This window comes from Lactuca saligna, chromosome 4, assembly GCF_052625555.1.
Source record: "Lactuca saligna cultivar CGN05327 chromosome 4, ASM5262555v1, whole genome shotgun sequence".
In the NCBI taxonomy this organism is placed as follows: domain Eukaryota; kingdom Viridiplantae; phylum Streptophyta; class Magnoliopsida; order Asterales; family Asteraceae; genus Lactuca; species Lactuca saligna.
The window spans coordinates 42926288-42938492 of record NC_136420.1 but is presented as its reverse complement, the minus strand read 5'-3'; the positions used below and the strand labels follow the sequence as shown (position 1 = coordinate 42938492).

The 12205-nt window shown below is 33.4% G+C and overlaps 4 protein-coding genes across 4 annotated transcripts; 3 read left to right on the top strand and 1 right to left on the bottom strand.

The window, feature by feature from the left end:
- The first annotated feature begins 3 nt into the window (after window positions 1-3).
- On the top strand, window positions 4-576 carry LOC145039536 (uncharacterized). Its single transcript, XM_078987572.1, has one exon. The coding sequence runs from the start codon at window positions 4-6 to the stop codon at window positions 574-576; it is 573 nt and encodes a 190-aa protein (XP_078843698.1).
- Window positions 577-1889: 1313 nt separating this feature from the next.
- LOC145041698 (putative mannitol dehydrogenase) lies at window positions 1890-3860 on the bottom strand. The gene is made up of 4 exons (XM_078989849.1): window positions 3638-3860; window positions 3059-3172; window positions 2312-2970; window positions 1890-2205 (listed from the first exon to the last, which is right to left on the bottom strand). Exons 1-4 carry the CDS (start codon window positions 3733-3735, stop codon window positions 2003-2005), a joined length of 1074 nt encoding a protein of 357 aa, XP_078845975.1. The 5' UTR covers window positions 3736-3860; the 3' UTR covers window positions 1890-2002.
- Window positions 3861-5774: 1914 nt separating this feature from the next.
- LOC145041701 (putative mannitol dehydrogenase) lies at window positions 5775-6609 on the top strand. Its single transcript, XM_078989851.1, has 2 exons — window positions 5775-6303; window positions 6392-6609. Exons 1-2 carry the CDS (start codon window positions 5790-5792, stop codon window positions 6592-6594), a joined length of 717 nt encoding a protein of 238 aa, XP_078845977.1. The 5' UTR covers window positions 5775-5789; the 3' UTR covers window positions 6595-6609.
- Window positions 6610-9255: 2646 nt separating this feature from the next.
- LOC145041700 (putative mannitol dehydrogenase) lies at window positions 9256-11276 on the top strand. The gene is made up of 4 exons (XM_078989850.1): window positions 9256-9443; window positions 10003-10116; window positions 10205-10863; window positions 10970-11276. The coding sequence occupies exons 1-4, from the start codon at window positions 9343-9345 to the stop codon at window positions 11170-11172; spliced, it is 1077 nt and encodes a 358-aa protein (XP_078845976.1). The 5' UTR covers window positions 9256-9342; the 3' UTR covers window positions 11173-11276.
- The last annotated feature ends 929 nt before the right edge of the window (window positions 11277-12205 follow it).

Sequence of the window (12205 nt, the reverse complement as noted above, 5' to 3'; positions counted from 1 at the left end):
AATATGAGGCTAACTGTTGGAAGTGATACATCTGCTTTTCAACAAACAATGGATTTTGCAAAATGGCTTTTGGATATAGGAGAAGGGAAACTTGGTGGTTTTAATGATGGCGAAGCGATTATTGATATTCCGGATGATCTTCTGATTAATGATCCTGATGATCCTATAGGTTCGTTAATCGAGTTTGTATATCCTTCAATTCTTGAAGCTTCTAGCAATCCAGAATACTTTCAAGAAAGAGCAATACTTGCTCCAAAAAATGAAGTTGTCGGAAAAATAAATGATCGTTTGCTTGCATTATTTCCAGGAGATAAAGTTGAATATCTAAGTTCAGATAAACTATGTGAATCTGAGTTTGTCCATGATCACTTTGATGCCAATTTATACTCACCTGACGTTTTAAATGGTCGTAAAGTCTCAGGTTTGCCTAATCATAAGTTAGTTTTGAAAGTCGGGGTTCCAGTTATGTTACTGAGAAACATTGATCAAAAAAATGGCTTATGTAATGGCACTAGACTACAAGTGATATCTTTGGGCAAACGTATTATTGGAGGCAGTTATCATAACTGGAAGTAATATTGGAAATCGGATATTTATCCCAAGAATGACCTTAATACCATCTGAAAAAAAAAATCCCATTCAAATTCCAAAGAAGACAATTTCCATTAGCTGTTTGTTTTGCAATGACAATTAACAAGAGCAAACGACAGTCCTTATCTAAGGTTGGTTTGTTTTTGAAAGATCCGGTTTTTACACATGGTCAATTATATGTTGCCCTATCTAGAGTTCAAAGTAGAGAAAGATTAAAATTGTTAATTTTAGATAAGGATGATAAACTTACAAATAAAACTTCTAATGTTGTTTATAAAGAAGTTTTTAGAAATTTGTAAGTTGTTTGTAAAATTTTATTCCTCATAACATGTTTTCTTCTTATTATTAATAAGATTTTGTTAATTTTTCTTTTATAATTTCTTATTTTTTATAATATACGTTTATTTTAACAACTTAAATTTTTTATTTATTTAACAATTTTAATTTACTTCACTTATTGGGGTTGTTTTATTTTTACAATAAATTTAATATATCATTATATTATATCGTAACGTTTTTTTTTCACAAATAAAAATTATATAACATATATTGAAAATTAATTTCACATACTTATTTGAATCAATCATTTTAATTTTACATAGCTACATAATTTATTAATAATTTAATTATATGATTTGATTAATAATTACGATATTTTAGTATGAAAATAAAATTAATTTTGGACCCGGGTTCCCACGGGATATATATATATATATATATATATATATATATATATATATATATATATATATATATATATATATATATATATATATATATATATATATATATATATACTTTGAAAAGACAGACGTAATACTTAATGTTAATGTTTGTGACGACATATATAGAATTTTCCTATATAAGGATAAAAAATAATGTTTTAAAAAATAAAAGTTATAAATAGAAAAAAAGATATAAATAAAAGGTTTAAAATAAATTAAAAGGGTTGAAAATGAAGAAGTGACCATATTTTTACTATTGTTTTAAAAACACCCCATTATGGCTAAGTGTTTTGAAAAACACCTCATTAATGCAAATAAATCCCTCAATACAAAGAATCGATAACCGACTCATTCTGGTACAAATCGTTTTATACCTGAAACCAGCCAGATTGGACCAATTTTGCACGATACAAAGAACCTATGACGGGACCAATTCTTGTAAACCGGTTTCGATCTACATGCGGTTTCTGGTCCGGTTCGGAGATCAAATGTTCAATCCTAAATGAGCTTACTCTCATACTTTTTTTTTTTGTTTGTTTGGGGAGGGGGGGTAGTTGTTTACATATCACACAATTTTATAATTTATGATAATTCTCCATAACAAGAAAATGGTAATAATATCACCGACCGAAAGTCTCACCTCAAAAAAACTCAAACCACAATATTTAAATGCATCACTACAATTATTAAGCAGCTTTCAATGTGTTACCAATATCAATAACAAAACGATAACGGACATCAGCTTTTGCAAGACGCTCCATTGCAGTGTTGATATATTCAATGGGAATGAGTTCAATCGCTGCCGTTATATTATGTTTAGCTGCAAATTCAATCATCTCCTGTGTCTCCTTTATCCCTCCTATCAAACTTCCTCCCACCATCTTCCTACCTGTCGCATGCATCAACAAACCTCATTAATATTTCTTATATATTCACACAAAATTCCCTCAACCACATTTTAAGGAATTCAGGAAAAATAAATAAAAGATTCATACCAAAAAGCAAAGGGAAAGCAGGTAGCTCATACGGCTTGGTTGGACCACCAACCAAAACCAGTTTACCGTTAGGCTTTAACAGAGCAATCAAAGGCACAAGAGGATGATCAGCAGAAACAGTGTCAATAATTCCATCCAAAGAACCCACACCACTCTGCATCTCGGCTTGATCCCGGCTCACCAAGAAAGAATCAGCGCCAAAAGTGTTAATCGCTTCTTCTTTTTTCTTGGGACTTGTGCTGATCACAGTAACCTTAACACCAAGAGCTTTAAGAAACTTAACAGCTACATGACCCAACCCACCAAGCCCAACCACACCAACATGCATCCCAGGTTTATCGAGCCCATAGTATCGAATCGGGCTGTAAACAGTGATTCCAGCGCATAGAAGCGGCGCACCACCATCAAGTGGGTAGTCTTTGGGCCATGTGACGATGAAGTGTTCGTTGGCTACCATGTGGTCAGAGTAACCACCGTAGGTTACCATAGAAGAGTCATTGTATGTTTGTACCATTTTTGGGCAGTATTGCTCTTGATCTGCACCACATTGATCGCATGAATGGCAACACCCGACCATACAACCCACCCCCACTTTGTCTCCTACTTTGACTTTTTTGACCTTGCTTCCCACTTCAGTCACCACACCCACAATCTCATGGCTGTAACGATCGACAAAAACCAGTAGTAATTTGTGAAGTATCAAAAGAATAACCCTAATCGGTAGCATATGAAAATATTAGGAATTACCCAGGGATCATGGGATACTTGGCGTTGTGCCATTCATTCTTAACAGAGTGAAGATCAGAGTGACAGACTCCACAGTACAACACTTTGAACCTCACGTCTTCATCCCCTGTTTCCCTATGTAATCATCATTCATTCATCACAGATTGGACATGAGTTAGAAAAAAATATGCATGCTTATAAAATGAAGAAACTCGTTAATTAATGGTATATAGCTATTGGCATCAGATATTACTTGAGTTCAGGTGTAATTATCGATGATTTAGCATCATAATCAAACAGTTTACAGAAAAAGAAAAAAAAAAAAAAAAAAAAGTACTTCAGACTTTTAAATTTTAAGCGTCCAAATTAAAATAATAATCATCTTAACAAAAACGTCGTAATTACTCGAAAAGTCAAGAAAGTAAAATGCATATTCACTATAAAACAAAAAGATATTCCGATCAATTTCGAACTCGACAATTTTTTTTTACTAATCATTCACTAATTTAGTATTGAAATTCCAAAAGAATATGTCAGATCTGTGAATAAAAAATTAAACCATAACAATCTACGTGAAAGGGAATAATAAACAAATTATACCTCCGGGAGAAGTTAATGGGGGAGAGTACGCCAGAAGTGTCTCTGGCGGCGTAGCCCAAGGCCTTAACAGCATGCTCCGTCTCAGGTGAACTCCCCATCGGCGATTACTGTGACTGTGTGTGTTTTCCGATGAAATGTGTGATGGAAAAAAGTGAATGCAAATGTGTGTATGTGTTTAATTTGATAGAGAAATGGTGCGTTGCGCTATTGGAAATATATGGTGGAGCAGTGTCCATTGAGTTATAGTGAAAAAGTAATGCTAACGTAACAGATGATGTACAGGGAGTCATACGGATTTAGCTGGTAACGTCACAGATGACGAACTCTGATACGGAAACCCCGATAGGGGTCAGTTGTGTTATTCGTGAGAAATTATATTTTATGTCTTTACATTAAAATCGAATATTCATTTTTGGAAGTATATATTATGTCTTTATTGTTTTTAAAAATGAATATTCGATTTCAATGTAATTTTACCATAAATTTGATAGTGAAAGACTTTGTCACATCTTTATAAAATAATTAAATATTTATCTAAGTTATTTGAATGTATTATAATTTCAGTTAGTTTTTCACTGTAATTCATTATAAAGATTTACCCATAAGCAAAATAGGATCCTTAACACTGAAAATAGGAAGTCACAATGGTTAAAATTTGATTTCTAGAATCTTTGCAATTTATATTAATTTCTAAAGATTCATGACCGAATATGATATTTAATAAATGATATTCAGCATCATTTCATATTTTTAGAAGTTTTTATGAAAATAATATGATCGTTTCCAAAAATAAAAAATCTTTAAATGAAAATTATATTATATAATTAAATAATAAATAATTTTTTTATTTAACACTAACTTTTAATTGTTACCTAATATATACATTCATTTTGACACTAGCAGAAAACATGTCATGTCATTAACTTTTTTTTTTTTTTGCCGATGCGATTCCATTAGCTAGAATTTGAGAAGGTGTCAATAAAATTTCCCGTTAATGATGTTAACAATGGTGAAGATTAGAAAATAGCTAGTGTAACATGAGGAAGTACTTTCTCAATCAAATACACGTTCGCATAATCGCATTTACATTTTCTATCAGACATTTCACCCAAAAACACACACAGTGATTGCCGATGGGGAATTCACCTGAGACGGTGCATCCTGTTAAGGCTTTGGGCTACGCCGCTAGAGACACATCTGGCGTACTCTCCACCATTAACTTCTCCCGGAGGTATAATCTGTTTATTCCCATTTACGTGGATTGTTATGTGGTTTAGTTTCTTCATAGCCTTCAAGAGAAAGAAACAATACACGGATCTGATAATTTCGTCGCAAGTTTAATATTAAACCGCTGAATGCTTCGTAGAATTACTTTCCTCAGATTTCGATGTTGATCGGGATATGTTATGTTTTATAGCGAATATTTAATTTCTTGACTTTTCAAGTAATTTCGACGTTTTTGCTATTATTATTGTTATTTTACTTGGGCACTCCAAAGTCTATATGATTCTGAACATGACGTAACTTTTTTAAGTTGTGGGGTAAATAGCGATGATCATCAAATGCATTAAAAGTATATAATAGTTGATTAGATCGTATTGTATCATCAAAAGATGGTGTAATATTATATATTTTGAACGACATCTTTAATTACGTATTAAATTTATAGGACTTTCAACATTGATGTTGTGAATACGTGAGCATTAATTAATAAGTTTCTTCGTGTTATAAAGATTCATAAATTTTTGTAACCCATATTCAGTTTGTGATGAATAATGATTACAGGGAAACCGGAGATGAAGACGTGAGATTCAAAGTGTTGTACTGTGGAGTCTGCCACACTGATCTTCACTTTGTCAAGAATGAATGGAACAACACCAAGTACCCCGTGATCCCTGGGTAATCCCTCCATTTCATATGTTACTGATTAGGGTTATTCCTTTGCTACTTTTTGATACAAACTATTATCTAAACCCATGCATTACTAATTAGCGGCTTTCCTTGCAGACATGAGATTGTGGGTGTGGTGACTGAGGTGGGCAGCAAGGTCAAAAAAGTCAAAGTAGGAGACCATGTCGGGGTGGGTTGTATCGTCGGGTGTTGCCATTCATGCAATCAATGTGGTGCTAATCAAGAACAATACTGCTCAAAAATGGTACACACATATAATGACTCTTCTGTGGTAACCTACGGTGGTTACTCTGACCACATGGTAGCCAACGAACACTTCATCGTCACATGGCCCAAAGACTACCCACTTGATGGTGGTGCGCCGCTTCTATGCGCTGGAATCACTGTTTACAGCCCGATTCGATACTATGGGCTCGATAAACCTGGGATGCATGTTGGTGTGGTTGGGCTTGGTGGGTTGGGTCATGTAGCTGTTAAGTTTCTTAAAGCTCTTGGTGTTAAGGTTACTGTGATCAGCACAAGTCCCAAGAAAAAAGAAGAAGCCATTAATACTTTTGGTGCTGATTCGTTCTTGGTGAGCCGTGATCAAGCCCAGATGCAGGGTGGTGTGGGTTCTTTGGATGGAATTATTGACACTGTTTCTGCTGATCATCCTCTTGTGCCTTTGATTGCTCTCTTAAAGCCTAACGGTAAATTGGTTTTGGTTGGTGCTCCAACCAAGCCGTATGAGCTACCTGCTTTCCCTTTGCTTTTTGGTATGAACATTATAACAACAAATTAATGTGGCGATTAAATTGTTTGAATTATAAAGAAATAACAATTAACAAGGTTTGATGATGGCAGGTAGGAAGATGGTGGGAGGTAGTTTCATAGGGGGGATAAAGGAGACACAAGAGATGATTGAATTTGCAGCAAAACATAATATAACAGCAGCGATTGAACTCATTCCCATTGAATATATCAACACTGCAATGGAGCGTCTTCAGAAAGCTGATGTTCGTTATCGCTTTGTTATTGACATTGGTAACACATTAAAAGCCCCCTAATCTCATAGTGATTAGCTCCCCGTTCTACACAAGAACGATCTTCGGAGTCAACGTATTATCCATTTTGACAAAAGTAGCTCTTAGCTGGTAGCTGGTAGCAGGAAACTATTATTTTATTTGTTATATGAGTGTTTGGTAAAAATAGTTGGAAACTTTTAAAATATATAAAATTACATAAAAAGACAATTAATTAAAAATAAATAAATATATAAATATATTTTTAAAGGTAATTATGGAAACCGATTTCAAAAGCTCAGTAGCGTTTTGTTAAACGCTACATAAAGTAGCTTTTAGATTTTGAACGTTTTGTTTAAACTAAAAGGTAAACACTTTTACTACCAAACAAATTTTTTTGTTTAGACTAAAACGTTTTGTCAAAAGTTAAAAGTTATAAGCTCCCAAACGTTTTCAAAAGCTTCGTGCCAAACACACCCTTAATTTATTATTTCAAACTAGTTTATAACCCATGATAATCACGGTTATAAAATTAATTCAACTTTCATATTAAAAAATCAAAATTATTAATCAATTATTTTAAATAAATTATTACTTAAAAGATATTTTTTTAGTTATATAAAATTATAATCGTTGATTTAAATAAATACATGGAGTTATATCATTTTATAATTTATATTAATTTTATTTTATTTTTTAATCTAATGTTATTAATTTAATATAATTAAAGAAATAAATTTTAAAATTTAAAATTTAAAATGAAGAATCAATTTTAATTGAATAAAATTAGAGTGAGAAATTTAAAATTTGAAATTTTAAATTAATAATTAATAAGTTGAAAAGTAACATGATAAATGATATATAACATTAATGAGAGATTCTAATTGAATGACACTTGTCGATATGAGATTAAACCTATTCTTTTATTAGAATAGGGAGATACCAGACTCAATTCTAACCGATCGAATTTCCAATTTTCGTCAAAAAAAATCAGGGAAAATGAAATCCAAGTTTATTCCTAACTTTAAGAGCCCTAGATATAGAACTCTTCCATAACCTAAAATTTTCATTTCCAGTTAACTTTGTAGCAACTATAGAAGTGATAGCATTATCAGATGGGTGAATATAAAGAGGATCATCAAAATTAATTGAATCATCCTTTCCACTTCCACTTGGAGTAGAAGTAGGATCACCAGCCATGAAGGCAATAGAAAAGATAGTGAACAAGAATCAACAACAAACAGTGTCAAAGACAACCAAAAAATACAGACAACAGTGCTGATATAACGTCCAGATGGTCACCACGTATGTTGGGGCCCAAGACAATCAGTACAGTGTCAAGAAACAATAATGCAAAGAACAACAATAACTGGTGTACACAAGACAACCGAGATCTCCCAATCAGAACAATATTAATAAAAAAAGAAGAGAATAAAAGTGAACAAGAAAGTCCTCACAGACGGGAGAAGATACAACGAAGGGTCGACTTTCTATGTCCGTTCCCTACTTGGGTTTATCGGTGATCAATTCCGAACCCTAGAGAGTTATTTCAACTTAGAGATTGATCGACAGAGGCCAAGTTGTCAACTCCAAAATCGAATTACTGCAACTAAGCCAACTGTATCCTGCAAGAATCCAAACAAAAATCTAGCAGTACCAGGATCTTAAAAAAAACTTCATAGTTTATGTAAGAACCTAGAAACTCAAACAGATTCCTAGATCGAACACCAACTGTGACGTTCTACACAAAAAAGAAAAGAATCAGAGAGTATCTTTCTGAAATAGACGATCTGATGACGAAAACCATAACCGAGCATCTAAAACAAAGAATCGGAGCCTGAAAGCTATGATACCATCTTAAAAACACAAACAACACAAGATAAACCCAACATCATCATTTCATTCACTATGAAACATATGGTTTTCATATACAAATTACAACACAAACCTCTCTACAAAAGTTACTCACACTTAAACTAAAACTAGAACACAAGAAAGCTTACAGACCAAGCTCTCTTATCACAAACCCTAAACGAAACCCTAAGAGTATGAACAAGAGGGAGGAAAAACACAGATGATAGAAAAATGGTCAGGACTAATGAACAAAATATCTTCAGATAACCCTTAAATACCTCGGGTACAACCGGATACCTAAATACCCATGGAGCACTTGAAGATCCGAGTGCAACCCTGAATAAATTACAATACAACCCACAAAGAAATAGCAACATTACAGAAAACACCCTAATCAATGAATTAATTTCAGTTTGTAAATAATGAGAGTATTTTCAACAAATTTCACAATTATTCAATTACCAAATAAATAGAAAATACATATGTTACGGCTCAATATCCTTTTTATCAATATGTTAAAATATCATGTAATGATATGATTTTTTTTGAAATTATCATAAAAAATTAAATATTTAAACTAAATACATTTTAGCAATAACGTGAAATGTTAGTATTAAAATTTTCTTGGTCCCCTTTTATTTTAACACAAGATACATGCAGTAGAATAACATGTGGTCTGGGATGAATTTACTTCCAAAAGACAATAGTACAGTGTTCGTGTCAACGTTCATCACCGCACTGCCTAATGCCCATCATCTGTATGTGACGTTAGCAAACTCTCTCGCTACCACATCATCTGTTACGTTTCGTTTAGCAATCAAACCCCCACCACTATATATATTCCATCGATCCCCATTGCCCAACGCACAATATTTGCATTCACTTTTTCTATATATCACACATTTCACCGGAAAACACACACACACACTGTGGTCGCCGATGGGGAGTAAATCACCTGAGACGGAACATCCTGTTAAGGCCTTGGGCTACGCCGCTAGAGACACTTCTGGCGTACTCTCCCCCATTAACTTCTCCCGAAGGTATATATATTATATAATTTGTTTCTTCTCATATACGAAGATTAGTACTCATCGACTTATTGTTTAGTTTTTAATTATTAGGCTTTAGAACGTATATATAATACACAGATCCGATATTATTCTTTTCGGTTCCTACGTTGATCCAAAAATCTTTTTGTTTCTAGCGAATAAATGTTGTAATATCTAGACTTTCAACTAATTTTGACTTTTTAGTTATTATTGATATTTTGCTTTTTGACAACTGAAAGTCTAGATGATTCTGTATGTGAAGTAGCTTTTTTTTTTTCTTTTTTTGTTGGGGTAAACAGATCTATATCATCAAGAGATACTATATATGTACTTCTGTGCAGGTTCAAATAAAGTTTTGAACAACGTTTGCATAGGGTTATATATAGTACACTCCGACTCTGAATCCTTGATAATTGCAAAGTTTCGACTAATTCCTAAAACGATTAACAGTTAGAGCTTTAATCAACGAGACTCTTCGTATTAATTGTAAATATTCATATTTTTTTCTAACTCATGTCCAATCTGTGATGAATGAATGATGATTACATAGGGAAACAGGGGATGAAGACGTGAGGTTCAAAGTGTTGTACTGTGGAGTCTGTCACTCTGATCTTCACTCTGTTAAGAATGAATGGCACAACGCCAAGTATCCCATGATCCCTGGGTAATTCCTAATATTTTCATATGCTACCGATTAGGGTTATTCTTTTGATACTTCACAAATTACTACTGGTTTTTGTCGATCGTTACAGCCATGAGATTGTGGGTGTGGTGACTGAAGTGGGAAGCAAGGTCAAAAAAGTCAAAGTAGGAGACAAAGTGGGGGTGGGTTGTATGGTCGGGTGTTGCCATTCATGCGATCAATGTGGTGCAGATCAAGAGCAATACTGCCCAAAAATGGTACAAACATACAATGACTCTTCTATGGTAACCTACGGTGGTTACTCTGACCACATGGTAGCCAACGAACACTTCATCGTCACATGGCCCAAAGACTACCCACTTGATGGTGGTGCGCCGCTTCTATGCGCTGGAATCACTGTTTACAGCCCGATTCGATACTATGGGCTCGATAAACCTGGGATGCATGTTGGTGTGGTTGGGCTTGGTGGGTTGGGTCATGTAGCTGTTAAGTTTCTTAAAGCTCTTGGTGTTAAGGTTACTGTGATCAGCACAAGTCCCAAGAAAAAAGAAGAAGCGATTAACACTTTTGGCGCTGATTCTTTCTTGGTGAGCCGGGATCAAGCCGAGATGCAGAGTGGTGTGGGTTCTTTGGATGGAATTATTGACACTGTTTCTGCTGATCATCCTCTTGTGCCTTTGATTGCTCTGTTAAAGCCTAACGGTAAACTGGTTTTGGTTGGTGGTCCAACCAAGCCGTATGAGCTACCTGCTTTCCCTTTGCTTTTTGGTATGAATCTTTTATTTATTTTTCCTGAATTCCTTAAAATGTGGTTGAGGGAATTTTGTGTGAATATATAAGAAATATTAATGAGGTTTGTTGATGCATGCGACAGGTAGGAAGATGGTGGGAGGAAGTTTGATAGGAGGGATAAAGGAGACACAGGAGATGATTGAATTTGCAGCTAAACATAATATAACGGCAGCGATTGAACTCATTCCCATTGAATATATCAACACTGCAATGGAGCGTCTTGCAAAAGCTGATGTCCGTTATCGTTTTGTTATTGATATTGGTAACACATTGAAAGCTGCTTAATAATTGTAGTGATGCTCTTGGCTTTTGAGTTGAGACTTTCAGTCAGTGGTATACTATGAGTCTATGACCATTTTCTTGTTATGGAGAAGTTATTTTTAGAGTTATTGACTAAAATTATAACTACATGAAGTCAACAATAGTTTCCTTTCGGAACTTTTTATATCCAAACACCATCAAATTTCGAAAAGCCCAAATCGTCAACAAATGATCTATATCTTTATTAGCAATGTCACGAATTGGGCAAAGATCCGAAGGGGATTATTCCCCCTCTTGCCAAGATTTACTTTAATTGAAGATGATTCATAAGAATATGGCGAAACAATCCGAGGCATGAGTCAATTCCACCTAGTATCTACCTCACCGTTTGGAAACAAAAATGATCAATGCAATTTAAAACGTGTTATCTTATTTTACCGTAAAGTGTTAGCATTATAAAAAATATTTTACATACAATTTAAATGGATAAATTAAGTATACTAGGTTCAAAATTGAAGAATTAACAATATTAGAATAATAAATAAATTCAATATATTAATTAAAATAGAAGTTGAAAAAAATTGGGAATTTGAAAAGATTGAGATTAAAATGAAATGGCATCTATCATCATCATGTGTTTATATGGTAAAAATATTGTTGTGAGTGATGTGGAAAGTAACCAAGTCAATGTAATATGAAATTTTCATTAGTCTATTGGCTTAAAAAACTATATTTAGTTTTAGACTAAATAATTTGACATGAAAACTCGTTTTTTTACAAATAATATGTTTGTAATTTATCATTAAAATTCTCATAGGGTGTGTTTGGCACGTAATGTTTGAAAGCTTCTAACGTCTAACTTTTGACAAAACTTTTCAATTTAAACAAAAAAGTTTTATTTACCAGTATGAGCGTTTAGCTTTTAATTTAAATAAAATGTTTCAAATCTAAAAACTACTTCATGTAGTGTTTAACAAAACACTACTGAGTTTTTTAAATCAATTTTTAGAATTGCTCATATATATATATATATATATATATATATATATATATATAT